This window comes from Dipodomys merriami, unplaced genomic scaffold (assembly GCF_024711535.1).
Source record: "Dipodomys merriami isolate MVZ:Mamm:240054 unplaced genomic scaffold, mDipMer1.0.p SCAF_69, whole genome shotgun sequence".
NCBI classification, from domain to species: Eukaryota; Metazoa; Chordata; class Mammalia; order Rodentia; family Heteromyidae; genus Dipodomys; species Dipodomys merriami.
The window spans coordinates 6,265,276-6,281,652 of NW_027206279.1; the positions used below are offsets into that span (position 1 = coordinate 6,265,276).

General features: G+C 45.5%; 1 protein-coding gene across 1 annotated transcript in view; it reads right to left on the minus strand.

Moving 5' to 3' along the window:
- Positions 1-15,672, minus strand: part of Tgm5 (transglutaminase 5) — a 25,670-nt gene extending 9,998 nt beyond the window's left edge. Inside the window, exons 1-6 of the mRNA XM_070005923.1 lie at positions 15,663-15,672; positions 10,487-10,666; positions 10,076-10,321; positions 8,706-8,824; positions 5,558-5,686; positions 4,831-5,008 (exon numbers count right to left, since the gene is read on the minus strand). Of these exons, the coding sequence (XP_069862024.1) occupies positions 4,831-5,008; positions 5,558-5,686; positions 8,706-8,824; positions 10,076-10,321; positions 10,487-10,666; positions 15,663-15,672 (862 nt within the window). The remainder of the gene's footprint in view (positions 1-4,830; positions 5,009-5,557; positions 5,687-8,705; positions 8,825-10,075; positions 10,322-10,486; positions 10,667-15,662) is intronic.
- Between the last annotated feature and the right edge of the window lie 705 nt (positions 15,673-16,377).

Genomic DNA, 16,377 nt, shown 5'->3' on the forward strand with positions numbered 1-16,377 from the left:
CGGGGGGTGGGGGGGAAGTACACAGGATAAAGTTTGAAGTTTGATGTGGCTAGAATGAGACCTAGCCAATCCTTTGGCACCCAAGAAGCAGAGATTAAAACAGTATCATACTAATTAGAATAACTAACACTTGAATAAAATGATGTGCCAGACATCTTTGTAAACATGCCAAATATTAACCAACTGCCTTATAAATGAACATTTCATACACTCATGGCGTCTCATAAATCAGTGGCAAGTAACGGTAAATATGCATTCAAGCCATAGCATTGTGCAAGAGTTTGGACTGAGATCTAAGGAAAAGTAAGGGGAAAATAATATACTAGGCCCTTAGGTGAAGTTTCTTCTTTGAGACTTAGGGCTCGGTAAAAACAATTGGAACAAGAGCTGTATTGAAATAAAAGATGATGTACTTAATGAAGGCGACTACCTAATTAAGTGAGAATATATCTTAGACTACAGCTAGCTTAGAAGGTTTCCAAAACATTTCAAGTGGAAGATCCTATGTTCCAATCCTCTCATAAGTAGGGATCTATTAAGGAAAACACATACTTTGTGTTCCCTAGCCATCTCCCATCTTCCCCACTAGTCCATAAGACTCTTCTTTCCAATTAATCACCCAAAACCCAGAAATGGACCTGTGGATCAAATGGGTAGAGCACCACCCTTGAGTATGAAAGTTAAGGGACAGTGCTCAGGCCTTGAGTTCAAGCCCCAGTACTAGTACACACATGCCCATACACATGCGATCATCACTAACAGCCACTTATTATTTCTCCCCACCCACAGCTCTGTATAGCCACTGATACACTCTGTCTCTCTGTCTCTGTCTGTCTGTCTGTCTGTCTGTCTGTCTGTCTGTCTGTCTGTCTGTCTGTCTGTCTGTCTCTCTCTCTCTCTCTCTCTCTCTCTCTCTCTCTCTCTCTCTCTCTCTTGTCGGTCCTGAGTCTTGAATTCTGAGCCTGGGCGCTGTCCCTCAGCTGTTCAGCTCAAGGCTAGCGCTCTACCAGTTGAGCCACTGTGCCACTTCCAGTTTTCTGATGGTTTATTGGAGATAAGAGTTTCATAGACTTTCCTGCCCAGGTTGGCTTTGAACCGAGATCCTCAGATCTCAGCCTCCTTAGTAGCTAGGATTACAGGTATGAGCCACCAGTGCCCAGCTACTCTGTCTCTTTATACCTACTTATCTATACAGTTTTGACACTTTGCTTTTTGGGAGAGGTTTCAGGCCACAGAGCATCACTGTCTCCCCTATACTGAAAGGCATCCAGGTTACTTCCCAGTCCCCCAGCCAAGGAATGAAAGGTACCAATCTTCTTAAAGGGATGGTGGCCAGAACAAGAAGAACTTAATGAGCTACTCATCTCTGGAGTGGACTGGCCCTGGGCACAGGAAAAGTAGCCTAAGAATTTCCTTGAAATTTCCATGTAACAGCCAGTTAAATGATGTCAAGGAAGTTGCCTGTCCAAAAAAAAAGTGTAATTGTATCTTTTCTCATCTGCAAAATGGCTCTTATTTTATAGGAGGCAGGGAAGAGAAGAAACAGTGACAGTGCCAAGTGTGTGCCCAGAGCAATGTGTGTTGAACAAGTTGTTGACAGTGCTCCTGACCCAATAGATAGCCTGGTGGTTAAAGCATGGCTAGCCAGACCTGGGGGGCGAGACAGACTCTTGTTAGTTTCCTCATCTGTTAAATGGAAGTGAGGAAAGAATTGCAAAGTCATTTAGGAGATGAACCAAAACAGCCCTAGATAATTCTGACATATATTACCTACTATTGCTAGGTAAGAGTAGTAGTAGTAGAGTAGTATCAGTAAGAGGTAAGAACCACTACTTTCCCTATCCATGTTTGAGGAAATTGAGGCACAAAGGATTTGAGCTGCTTGCCAATTAATGGTAGTGCATTTATTGGCAATACCTTCTTAGATTATGACTCACTTTCTGTGGTTCAAGTTACACTCATTCACATTCCAAAACTATTAAGTGGAAATTTTCAGAAGTAAACAATTTATCAGTCTTAAGTTGTATGCTATTCTGAGTAGCGTGATGAAATCTCCAGCCATCCTGACGCCCAGGACCTGACTCATCCCTTTATCCAGTGTATCCATACCGTATGCACTACCTACTCAGTAGCCTCCTGGGTTATCAGATCACCCATTGTGGTATTGCAGTACTTGGGTTCAAGTAACTTAATTTATTTAATAATCAGTCAAAAGTACAAGAACAGGGATGCTGGCAGTTTTATTATGGTGTGTTGTTATACTTGTTTTTTTTTTGTTATTAGCTACTACTACTACTTTTTTTTTTTTTTTTTTGTTGGTCGTGGGGCTTGAACTCTGGGCCTGGGCGCTGTCCCTCAGCTCTTCAGCTCAAGGTGAGCGCTCTACCACTTGAGCTACAGCGCCACTTCCGGTTTTCTGGTGGTTTTATTGGAGATAGGAGTCTCACGGTCTCTCCTGCCCGGGCTGGCTTTGAACTGCGATCCTCAGATCTCAGCCTCCTGAGTAGCTAGGATTACAGGCTTGAGCCACCAGCGCCCGGCTTACTACTACTATTATTATTATTACTATTACTATTTTTTTTTGGTCTGGTCGTGGGGCCTGAACTCTGGGCCTGGGCGCTGTCCCTCAGCTCTTCAGCTCAAGGCTAGCGCTCTACCACTTGAGCCACAGCGCCACTTCTGGCTTTTTTCTTTTTGCTTATGTGGTACTGAGGAATCGAACCCAGGGCCCCGTGCATGCAAGGCACCCACTCTACCACTGAGCCACCTTCCCAGCCCCTACTATTACTATTTTTTGCCAGTGTTTGGGCTTGCACTCAGGGCCCAGGCACCGTCACTGAGCTTCTTTTGCTGAAGGCTAGCACTCTACCACTTGAGCCACAGCACCACTTCTAACTTTTTCTGTTTATGTGGTACTGAGGAATCGAAATCCAGAGCTTCATGCATGCTAGGCAAGCACTCTACCACTAAGTCACATTCCCAGCCCTATTAGTTATTATTGATCATCTCTCACTGTGCTTAATCTATAAATTGAACTTCACCATAGGTATGCATGTATAGGAACAAACTCTGTGTGTGTGTGTGTGTGTGTGTGTGTGTGTGTGTGTGTGAGAGAGAGAGAGAGAGAGAGAGAGAGAGAGAGAGAGAGAGAGATTTGTTACTATCCATATATTTTTAAAAACATGCTTTGACAAGGGTTAAGGAATTTGGCTAACTCCTTTTAGTTGAGGACCAAAGAATCTGGGCCTTCTCTATCTTTTTTTATGGAAGCATAACTGGAACACAGTGCTTAGCACAGAATAAAGGTTTAAGTGTTGGATGAATGGGTCAAATTTTTAAATTGCCACATATATTAATATATACTACAATAGCCCTTTTGGTAAGAGCTAATTGAGTTTCAACTGGACTGGGCCATATTGGATCCCCTTTGCCCAACTTAGTGTTTCCAAGGTTACCAAAGGGCCACAATTCTGGTAAACATTTTAATTGCTCTGCTGTTATTGCATAACCTCTATCCACTGTCTCCACCTCTCTCGCCTGGGTCTAGACTACCCCACCCAAACCTGGCTCTCTCCCGCCACACACACCCCTGGCCCTTGACACTTGGTTTTCCCTCCATACTAATAAGTTCCTTTTTATCTTCAAAAGATCCATTCTCAGCCTGTCAGTCTTACATTTTCTCTCCCCCTGATGTCTGTGACTTTTGATATCAAAACTGTTGAATTATTTGGTTCTTATCCCTCAGCCATCAAAGCATCCATCTCAAGATCACACTTTATAGTTGCAGAGTTGATGAATACTCACTCTGTCACCCTCTGTCAGTGCTGACAGAGATCTCCTTGTGCCCTCGGCTTGCTCTGGTGTGTTCGGCAGCCTGTGGCTCTCTGGGATTCCTCCAGGGCTGTCACATCCATCTGAGAGCCCGGAGACAGGCCTGGCACACGTGAGTTCACAGACTTCACCAAGCCTGTCACATTGGAAATTTCTATACCAAAAGCTTAGACTACCAATAAACTCCAAATTATGTGCGGATCTGGCCTTTCTGGATGCTACTGGAGTCCTGTAAAGTGGAAGCCTTATCTGACATCTTTCCCCAGATAACATGAATAATCATTAGGTACGTGGCTATACATGTCAAGAGGCTGACAGCTAGCCTGAGCATGGGGGCAGAGGGAGGGTGAGGCCCAGGAGCAGGAGAGTATTCCTGGGGGAGGCATGAACAGGCAAGAGGGCCGTGGCTGTCACCTCCTACATGTGACTCATTTCTAGATGTCACTTCCCTAAGCTTTCCTCCTCACCTCCTCCAGTGGCTAGCTCTTCTTGCCACACACAAATCAAACTTCCATTGGCCTTCTTTACCCCCTAAGTATTTCCCTTCCATTAATTTAGAATCCACGCCCTCTTTGAAAAATTGGTCTTCGTGTGGTCTTGTGACAACTTCAAATTCAAGATCATTTTCTTAGTCTGCCACATTGTACTAGTCCCACGGCCCAGACCACAGCTCAGTAGCACATTTCCCTTCCATGTGAATATCTTCATTAAGCCCGTTCTAATTACTTGGCCTGGCTTCTCTTGGACCTTTACAGTTTCTTCTGTCTTAGGAATATTTTGTTAGGTTGTGTGAAAAAGGGAAAGGCATCAAGTTTTGGGATGTATGTGGTAATTTCTTCTTTAGAACCGTCATCTAAAATAAACCCAGATTTGTGAGACCTAAGGTTTGTGATAAGATTTAAACGGAGAAGGCTTCCCTTGGTAGGAACTGTGCAACTGGGACATGATGGTTCAGAGGACTCTTTGCACCTCCTCATAGGAGTCCTTCCCACTTCCTACCTGTGCACATGACAGCAGCAAAGACCCAGCATTGCCCATAGCGCACTGGCTGGCAGCCTGTGGAATGCCACTGCTTCAGGATGGCCACGCTTCCCGTCCATTCTGCAGGGTTGATACCATCCATGTAATTCTCACTCCAGTTGCCATTTAGCACCCCGTTGTCATCATTGCTGTTGATCTGCAGAGAAGCCATAGACAGAAGACCAAGATGGACGTGGGGAAAATCCCTGGGCCTTGAAACACAGAGGAGACCTTTGGCTCTCACTCTACCGGGGAACTTCCAGCCCTGCTGGAAGATGGAGGTCAACTAGTCTGAGTTGTGTTCTTCTGTTTATTACTCTTCTGTTTCAATTTCCTGTGAAGATGGAGCTTGGCCCTGAATGGATTTTGGTTTTGGTTTTCAGGGCTCAGAATGGAACCCAGGGCCTTGAGCATGCTAGGCAAGTGCTCTGCCATTGAGCTCTACCCCAGTCTTTCTGGGTGCTTTTAAAAATACTTTCAGAACAAGGAAAATCTAGAAACAGCAAAACAATTCCCCAGGCTGAAGCTTTTCCAACACATGGAATCTGGAATTAACAGAGGTGGTGCTCTATCCCCAGCTATCTCCACGCTCAGTTGAGAAAACCTACATGCCTTTGCAGAGGGATTCTGCTCCGTGATTCGCCCTGTCCGCAATGCAGGGGACAACTGAGAGGGCAGAGGTCCCCTTGTACACCAGTGACCTCACCATAGCACACACCACTCTGCTGATGTAGACAGGGCTTCCCCTCAGGGCACAGTCTGTGGATGGGTCGATCTGGAAATGCAGACTCTTGTCTAGCAGCTCCAAGCAGATGTCTAGAATATTCTCTTCAAACTGCAAGAGGTGCAGAGAAGAAAGGTACCCATGCTTGGCATGTGTGTATGAAGAAATACACAACCCACCCCACCCAGCTCTCCAATAGAGTATGTTTACAAAATAAAACCCATTTGGAAGATCAAACAGAAAGACCCCGAAGAGCCTCCCTGGCAAAGATCTGGGGTTTTACCTCACTGGATGAGTATATGCTGCAAGTCGAGTTCTTTCCTGCTCATGTTACAATGATTATTGTGATCACTGAGTTTTCTCAAGTCTGTCTTGGTGAAAATTCTCCATTTTCTCTCCATCCGTCTTATATCCCCTCCTGGATCCCCTGAGTTGTTCTAGCTAAAACCAAGTTGCCAATTCTTCCACACTTAACCTGGTGACCCAGCTGATCGCCGGCAGCCATGTGGGTGGGGAATCTACCATGATACCCACAACCCACTGGGCTCTGGACTGACCAATCACATGTGAGTTACAGAACTTCCCACCCTGGGGTTCCTCCTTGCTCTTCAGCCCTACTATGATGCTTCTTCCTCTTCCGAGGCCTTCCCTGGCCTATCCTGTGGTTAGGTCTGTAGCTCTGGGTGCATCCCCATGTCCATCACTTAGTTACACAATATAGTCAAGGCTCCTCTTTTCTGCCTAAGTGGATGTTGTCTCTATCCAGCTCTCTCTAAGCCAGGCCTGGCACAGTACCCAGCACAGTGTAGGGACCCCCATATATTTTTGTAAGAAGATGCCACTGTAAATGAATGTGCTTATTTCCCTGTCACAGTGGGCCATACTCAGCAAGAGGCTTCTCCAATCTGTCTTCCCAAGGGGACAGTGTGGCAAATCAGTAAATAGAGCTGAGGTCTGAGAATGTGGCTTATTTGCCTAGCCTGCATGAAGCCCTGGGTTCGATTCCTCAACTGGCAGAGCACTAGCCTTGAGCCGAAAGGAGCTCCAAGACAGTGCCCAGGCCCTGAGTTCAAGTCCCAGGCCTGGCAAAAAAGAAAGAGAAGAGAAAAGAAAAACAGAGCTGAGAGGCTAGGAGAGGTAGATAGGGATTGGATGGTTCCTAAAGAGGGCTGGAGCTTTGATTCTTCAATATTTCATCTCCATAGCTCCTCCCTTCTCCTGAATCACCTTTTTTTGCTTCAGCAATATCAAATTCCTTATAAGCCCAGTAGCAGGCCAAACTTGTTTCTGGCCTTTGTGTCTTGGCTCAGGCCTGTCCTCTGCCATGGCTAACAGCTCAAGCATCTTCTGTCTCAGGAAGCTTTTTTCGGTACCTTGTGCTCATCCAAGAGCCTTCCTCCTAGTTTCTAGAACATTCTGCACACGTCTCTCAATCATACTGTATATGTCACCTGTGGAATCAGGTCAGTGTTATATTTATTTTTCACCTATCTAGGACTTCCTCCATCTTCCACTACTCACATATCTCTAATACCTTCCTGGCCCTGAGCAGATATTCAATACATGCTTTCTGAAGAAGACAAACAGAACAAGAAGGGCCAGGGCTTAGAAGGCAGCAGCTCCTCACTTGTAATTTTCATAGATGACAGCAAACTTCTACCCAGGCTCTCACAAGATCCCACATTGAATAAGCAGTTGGCTCCCTGAGGTGGGGCCAGTTGAGGTTGCCAGTTTCCTCTGAACTGTAGACACATGTTAACTGAAGGTCACCTGTGTTGGAAGTCTAGGGACCTCTAGAAGAGGAACCCATATCCAACTGATACAAAGCTCTACACGGAACCCCAGTGTCCCAGCCGACACCCTTTCTCAATGGCTAGGGGCTGATCTTCTCCCTTCCTCAGAGCCCTGAGGGCAGAGACCTTTCTTCCTGGCCTGGCCTTGGACTTCCTGAAGCACCTGCTGGAGGGAGTGGGTGAGTGTTAAGTGGAAGATAGGCTTCTAGAAAGACAAAAGTTTCCAAGCATTACAAAGGATAGGACACTATTTTTAGATATAAGATCGTATATTCTTTTAAATTATATTTTTTATTATCTTTAAGTAGTTGTACAAAGGGGTTACCGTTCAAGAAAGCAGTTTATAGGTACAGTATATCTTGATCGATGTCACAGATCATACATTTTTGAAGACATGTAGGAAGCAAAGTACAGAGGAACAGTTACCAAAGGGGTAGCAGTGCTTAAGATGACCTGCATGTTCTCAGTGTCCATGTAAAAAATTTTTCTTTGCAAACTGTGTAGCCCAAGATGGACTCAAACTCAAGATCTTCCCTGATTCCTGCCTCAGCCTCCTGACAGCTCAGATTACAGGCATGCAACACCATACCTCGCTCTGAAAAGTTGTGTTGTGTTTTTTTTTAAAGACAATGATGTATGTATTACAATGAAAAGATGTGTCATCAAAACAAGGGATGAACCAATAGTCCTGAGGTCAAAAGAGAGGCATTGCTACACATTGTCCCTTTTCCAGCTATAGTCAGGGCAAATTTTCATCAGGGTGACAGATTTCATAGAAAGAATCCATTGCTCCATTGCTATGGATTGTGTAGATTGAAATGAGAAAGTGGAAAGTGGGACCCCCAACTGGAAACAGTTTAAAACACAAAAATACCAGGCATCTGGACTAGGAATGTGGCTTAGTGATAAAGTGTTTGCCTAACATGCATGAAGCCCTGGGTTCTATTCCTCAGTACCACATCTACAGAAAAGGCCGGAAGTGGCACTGAGGCTCAAGTGGTAGAGTGCTAGCCTTGAGCAAAAGAAGCTCAGGGACAGTGCCCAGGCCCTGAGTTCAAGCCCCTAGACTGACAAAAAAACAATACTAGGCATCATCCTTGCCATTGTGTGTCCTGTTCATTCCTGCCATCCTCAGTGTAATGCTGTGGGCTGTGGCCCTTTCTCTCTAGGTCTTATTGCCCAATGCCAAAATAATCAGCAAAGAACACACCTCCCTAAGCAGCCTGAATCACATTTCATACCTTTCTGGTACCATTTAGTTATCATTGGTCAGCAGTTCACCCTGCTTCCCCTCCCATGTCTTCACAAACCCCGAGTCTGAATGGATTGAGACTCACCTGTCCATAGTTCCAGGGGCACGGGTGGATCCAGTTTTTGTTCCCTTGGTAGATGAAGCCATAGTCATTCACAACATACTCCTGTCTCTGGGGTTCACTGTCCAAGTAGACAGCATCACCTAGGAATCAACATGGGAAGAGACAAAGCAGAAAAGTCAGCGTCCTGTCTTCAGTCTTCCCTGACCCATTCCTAGCCCCACAGTCCTATGGAATCTGAGTTCTGGACCGGGCACCACCAAGTGACATCAAGAGGTGGACAGGGTGGGGGAGGAGGAGAGGAGGGAGGATCTTAGGAGCCCACACTACTACCAGCAATAGACTCAATATAAACATGAGGCAGAGCAACAGATTTTATATTTGATTGTGTAGAGAATACATTTATAAAGCTATACAAAAGAATGGTAACGGATTCATTTTACTGGAGAATGTACTTGTAGATTGGTGTGCTTTGCCTTGTAACTTCTCTCCCTTACCCCTTCCCTCCTTTCCTCTACTTTTCTTTCCTTTCCCTTCTTGTCTCCTCTTTCTCTCCTTCCTTCCATTTTTTCCTCTTTTTTTTTGGGGGGGGGTTCTGGTCGTGGGGCCTGAACTCTGGGCCTGGGCACTGTCCCTCAGCTCTTCAGCTCAAGGCTAGCGCCCTACCACTTGAGCTACAGCGCCACTTCTGGCTTTTTTCTTATGTGGTGCTGAGGAATTGAACCCAGGGCCTCATGTACGCAGGGCAAGCACTCTACCACTGAGCCACCTTCCCAGCCCTCCATTTCTTTTTTCTTCTTTCTTTCTTTCTTCTTTTTTTTTTTTTTTTTTTGTCGGTCGTGGGGCTTGAACTCTGGGCCTGGGCACTGTCCCTAAGGACTTCAGCTCAAGACAAGAGCTCTACTACTGAGCCACAGCGCCACTTCCAGCCTTTTCTGTTTGTGTGGTGCTAAGGAATCCAACCCAGGGCCTCATGCATGCGAGGCAAGCACTCTACCACTGAGCCACCTTCCCAGCCTTTCCTTTCTTTTTGCTTTCTCTAAGTCTTGTTTGTTTTTTTAACTTCCTTCCCCAAATACTCAACATAGTCCATTTATTACTTTTAAAATAAATTCAGTTAACATCAATGTATGATGAAGAAAGATGTTACTGATAATCAACTATAATCATCATAGTTTCCTACTTAAGATTATTGGATTCATTTTTTTAAATTCTAAACAGGTAAATAAACAGTAAGGTCCTCCTGTCCTCGTTATTCTGGTTAGAGTTGGAGGCTGAGTTCAGAGACTGGTGAGTTGGTAGGTACCCAGACGGTGGGACATGGAAATTCTTGAGTTTAGCTCTTTGGCAACACAGACTGAAATGCAGGAGCCATGCATAGACACACGCCTTACCTGGGCACCAAGGGTTGAAGAGCAAGATGAACTCCCCGAGCTGATAGGCTGTGACAAAACCCTGGAAGGAGTCGATGCGAACTTTCAGAAGGTACCGACCCACAGCTGCCGTGGGTGGGGCACACAGGCTCACTTCCATCACGTTGGCCTCATTGGTCTCCAGCGCAGCGATCCAAGGGCTGGGTCTGTTACCGCTTGTCAGGCTGAACACTGCCCGAGTCCCTTTGGCCAAGTCTGGCAAAGGTCCTAGCAAGAAAGTAGAACTGACGCTCCCCCATCATATCATTACTATCCTGTCCACACAGTCACCCCAACCCACACAGGTACATGTACACACACACACACGCATGCACGCACGTGCGCGCGCACACACACACACACCCCTCCCTGTGGTCCAGCTGACCATCCTACCAGTCTCAGCAACAAAGATGATGCTGTCCAGGCCTGGCTGGAAGCCCTGGTTCCTGAAGTACAGGGTGATGTTGAAGGGCTGGCCCCGGCGAACAACGAGGTGGTCAAGGCTGATCTCCTCCGAGTGGTGCTGCATGTTATTCCGGGAGCTCTGGAAGTCTACGAAGGCCACCTCTAACCCTGTGATGGGCAGACAAGAGGCCCAGTCTTGTCTTCCACTTACTAGTTGAGCAGACTTGAGAAAGTAACTTAGCCTGTACATCTCAGTTTCTATGTTGTTAAAATAATACCATCCTGACAGGTTTGACATGAGGATCACATCGGATGTTAGGCATGCAAGTTCCCTTCCCTCCCTCCTTCCCTCTCCCCCTGGCTTTCTCCCTCCCTCCCTGTATCCCTCTTCTTTGCCCTGACCTGGATGTTCATGTCTTTCTGCCTCTTAACTTCTTTTGTGGACCTACCTAAGCTTGATTTCTCTCTCCAGCTTAGCATGTCTTCAGATTCACCCCAACACCACTTAACCTCTCTTGCCTCTCTTTTCTTTCCTTTTCTTTCTTATTCTTCTTAAATTTATTTTCCCCAATTTCTCTCCTTCCCTCCCTCTCCTCCCCCCTCTTGCTGGCTAATTAGAGATAAAAAGTCTGGAGGTTTTGTGTGACAGGGCTGGTTCTGATACTTAATTCTCAAATCTCAGCATCCTGAGTAACTTGGATGATAGGCGCGAGCCAGCAGCATCTGGCTGTTGGTTAATTTCAAGGGCGGTTTATGCCCTGGACAACCTGGGCTGTGTTCCTCCTGCTTGTGTTTCCCTGTGTTATTGGGCATGACAGAAACTCACCACTATGCCCGGCCTAAGTGCTTCCTTCATATCTGGAAGCACTATACCCAACCATTTGTTGAGATATGGGGTCTCTTAAACTAATTTTTCCTCAAGCAGGCCTCGAACCATTATCCCCTGATCTCCCAAGTAGCTAGGATTATAGAATGGACCCCTAACCCCTATAACCACCTTCTTAAACTCAAGATAACAGTCTTACTTGTTCTTTTTTGTTGTTGTTGTTGTTGTTTTTGGTCATGGGTCTTGAACTCTGGGCCTGGGCGCTGTCCCTCAGCTCTTTAGCTCAAGGCTAGCACTCTACCACTTGAACCACAGCGCCACTTCTTGTTTTCTGAGTGGTTTATTGGAGATAAGAGTCTCACGGCCTTTCCTGCCCAGGCTGGCTTTGAACCATGATCCTCTGATCTCAGCCTCCTGAGTAGCTAGGATTACAGACGTGAGCCACCAGGGCCAGGCTCTCACTTGTTCTTATACTTGCTTCCAAACCTGGATGTAAGTCCCAGGATTAGCTGCCCCTGGACAGGCTGCCCTACTTTTAGCAATTTGATTATTCTTTGACGGTTACCAATGCTGTGTACCCAATATCCTAGGATCTGGAGTACTGAGAAAAATTCAGCCTTCTAGAGATTCTACTAGAACACAAACTGAAGTCACTGGTCTCCATTTGTGCCTCTCCCAGGAGGGCTCAGTTTTGTTGTTTTATTTTTTTTTTGTTGGTGGTGGGGCTTGAACTCTGGGCTTGGGTGATGTCCTTGTGCTCTTCAGCTCAAGGTGAGCGCTATACCGCTTGAGCTACAGCACCACTTCTGGTTTTCTAGTGGTTTATTGGAGATAAGAGTCTCAGCCTTTCCTGCCTGGGCTGGCTTTGAACCTCGATCCTCAGATCTCAGCCTCCTGAGTAGCTAGGATTACAGGCATGAGCCACTGACGCCCGGCTATGGGTTCAGTTTTTGATTTTTGTTATTTCTGAGTTGCTGTTGTTGTTGTCTATTTGTTTAAAGGTAGGGTCTGGCTATATAGCCTCAGATAGCCTAGAATTCTCTCTGTAGCCTAGCCTGGCTTCACACTATCTTCTTACTTTAGTGTCCCATGTTTCTGGCTTCTTGTTTGACTATGGTCGTCCCCAATCACTTAAGGTTTGTTTAGTTTTTAAATTACGTTGTGCTTCCCCTGCCTCTTTCTTAGTCTGTAGCAATTCACATGTCACCCAGTCCCTTCAGTCTTTCCATTAAAACATCCCTGGTGTGCATTCCACATGCACATCATTCTCCACTCTCCTTGCCTTGTGCCTAGTGACTTGAACAGCCCCCAACAACTCTTCTGCCTTCCAGGTCTCTCCACACTCCCTCCCCTTAACACATTATCAGATAAGCTTCCCTCAAGACATTTGATCATGCATTGCTTATGGATTTACAAATGGTGCAGAGCACTGGCATTGCACAAAATGTGGAACCGAGAGCTATATGTAGCCCAGAAGTCCCACCCCTAGGATTATACAGAAGATAGACGAAAGCATACATTCACACAAACCTGTACAGGAAAGAAGCATTAGCTGCATGCAGTAGCCAAAAGATGGAAACAATACAAATGTCCATCAGCTGATGAACCAGCAAATGGTGGAGTGGCCCTGTGGTGGACTATTTCTCAGTCACAACAGAATGTTGAACATACTACAACATGGATGAACCTTGAAAAATTAATGCTCAGTGAAAGCCAGTCAAACACAAAAGGGTGCGTGTTGTACAATTCCACTAATAGGAAATGTCCAGAAAAGGCAATCCACAGAGACGAAAAGTAGATTAGTTATTGCCAGAGCTGGAAGAAAGCAGAATGGGCTGTGACTTCTAATGGGTAAAGAGCTTCTTTTTGCGGTAATGACAGTATTTAGAAACTAGATAGTGGTATGCTTGAGAAACTAATATACTAAGGCCACTGAAGTGCATAGTTTCTTTTTATGTATTTTATTTATTTTTGTTTATACAATAGCTTGAACTGAGCTCTCAGCTGGCTTGCTTGCTCATGACTGATACACTACCACTTGAGCCACACCTCTAGTCAGCATTTTGCTAGTCAATGGGAGAAAAGAGTCTCTTGGACTTTTCTGACTGTACTGGTTCAACACTTGAATCCTCAGGTCTCAGCCTCCCGTGTAGCTAAGATTGTAAGCATGAGATACCAACTCCCATCCCTGAGTTCTTTTGATAACTATGAACACATCCTTTTCTTAAACTCACTTATCATTATTGTTATTAATAAATATAAGCAAGATCGCCCTATACTCATTTCAGATTTTGTGTGCTCTCAGCACTTTTATCTCAGCCTGTCTGCTGTGGGCTGGCCACTCTTCTAAGCACCTTAGGACAGTTAGGGCATCGCCATCTTGGAGAGACAATGTGTTATATTATCCACACTCAGAAATGAAAAAAACAAGACTTGGATTTTGCCTTAGGTAAAGCCCAGGATTCCTGACCCAAGTCCAATGTGTTTTCCATTAGCAGCTGCCACCCATCGCTGGCTGTTAGAAAGAACACCCCAATCCTGCCACAAGGGAAGACGTGGAAAAAGAAGCTCACCCCTTGTGGGACCAGTTGACTACACACAGAGCATCAGCTGCCTCCTGCTCAGGTTGGCACATGACACATACTACCCAACAGGTGTGGCAGCATCTGCCTAACAAGGAGAGAGTAGGAATAGATTTTAAAGTATGTGAACTCAGAATCAGTCTTAGAGAGACATCCCCTCTTGAATTAAAAAAAATAAAAGACAAAAAAGTTCAATGCAAATAACGCTTATGTAACTGAGAAATTAGAAACAGGTGGTTGCTGTGGTTTTTTTTTTTTTTCTTTGTCCGTCGTAGGGTCTGAATTCTGGGCCTGGGCCCTGTCCCTCAGCTCTTCCGCTCAAGGCTCGCACTTTACCACTTGAGCCATAGCACCACTTCAGCCTTTTTCTGCTTATGTGGTGCTGAGGAATCAAACTCAGGACCTCATGCATGCGAGGCAAGCACTCTACCACTGAGCCACTTTCCCAGCCCAGAAACAGTTGTTTTAACTATCAGTTGGAGAGTGGATTAATAGATCACTTATACACATATTGTGAAATACTACACAAAATAGGTACTGATGGGCATGGACAGCGCTTCAACTCATACTGTCTCTTGCAGGAAAATATTGACAGAATTACAGTCAGATTGCAGGAAAATATTTACAGAATGATGATAAAATGGATATACAAAAAAATCCATACATACTAATCCATAGTATTCAATTGAATATATACATATATTCATTTTATATTATTATATATACATAGATGTGAATGATAATGTGCAGACAAAAGTCTGGTAACAGTGGTTATTCTGGAGATGGGACTGGAGCTAGAAGTGGAATCAGGGCATTAAAGCTTGATTTGTAATCATTGTTTTATTTTACTCCAATATATGTGTTCATATATTTCTTCCATAGTTGAAATTTATATAAAATTTTTAAAAAATGTATACACAAAAGTGTAAACAGCCAGGTACCAGTGCTCATACCTGTAATCCTATCTACTCAGGAGGCTGAGAGCTGAGGCTCCTGGTACAAAGTCAGCCCAGGCAGGAAAGTCTATGAGATTCTTCTCTCCAGTTAGCCACCAGAAAACTAGAAGTGGCGCTGTGGCTCAAGTGGTAGAGCACTCGCCTTGAGCTGAAGAGCTCAGGGACAGCGCTAAGACCCAGAGTTCAAGCCCCATGACTGACCAAAAAAAAAAAGTAAACAAAGATAAAGCTGTTCAGTTTGTAGAGCAAATTGAAAGTACATCCCTGTAAATGATTTCAACTAAGCTTCACAGCAACTCTTTCTAGAGAGAGGGATGTGATATAGAAAGAAGGATGATGGCAAGAAGATTAGCTATGATCAGAAAAAGACTCCTGAGATGAGGGAGGAAGGGAAGACACGCCGATTCAGAGAACTGTAGACATGGAAGACAGCCTTAAGACTGTGTCTGACCCCTTTCAGCTTTCTCAGGCATCAGGAGCTAGGAATATAAGAAGTGACTTGCTCAGTGTGGAGAGCTTAGCTTGAGGCAGAGAAGGAGAGCAATGCTCTCCACTAATCTCTGGCTCTGCCCCTCTCATTCAGCTGTGGAAACAGCCATGTTGGTATGCAGTTGTGTTTAACCTCTCAGCCTCCACCCTGCCTCCTGATTCTTGTACACCCGTAAGTTCTGAGGACTCTTTCTGGTTCAACTCCATACATTCCTTTCTTTCTCTCTATTCATCCTTCTGCCCTGGCCTTTTTACCATCTTCTCCATGTCCTTTTTGTCCCTAGAATCCAAAGCTCCACGGTCCTTCCTACCTTGTGCCATGGTGGCTGCCTCCGTGCTCTCGGACTGCTCCCACGGAGCAGCTGGATGGACTGGAGCTTCAGGAAACTGATCCTAGAGTGTCTGCTTCCTCTTCCATTCCCAAGACTCCTGCAGACACGCAAGGCGGGGCCCGGCTGCCTCCGTGAAGTGCCACCTCTTGCAGGGCAGATCACAACTGGTTTTCTCACCTGCCCTCTGGTTTTTCTTGGCGGTGTTGCTCAGCTGAGAGAGGTGTGGATGCTGAGGAACCATCAGGGCTCTGTGCCAGGTGAGCCTTTGATAGCTCTTGGGCAAGAGGGCATTTCCTGGCGGGTATTGTGCTGTGGAGAGGGAAGCTATAGGGAGAGAGGAACTTAGGGGACTCCCAAAGAGATCCAAAGTGAACTCTGCCCCTGCAGGAAGGAGCATGAGGGTTCCATGACTATTGCTCCAAACAAGATCCTTGAGAGACTGCAGAGCCAGCTCTGAACCCGAGATCGTCATTTGTTCCAGAAAGTTACTTGGTGGACATTAAATGTAAACCAAGTAGGGCAAAGTGGCTCACACTTGTAATCCCAGCTATTTGAGAAGTAGAGATTCGTAATCAGCCCAGGCCAAAAAAGAAATTAGCAAAATTCCATCTCCATCGATAATCTGAACATGGTGACACACTTGTGATTCCAGCGATGTGGGAGATTGAGATAAGAGGATCACTGTCAAAGGCGG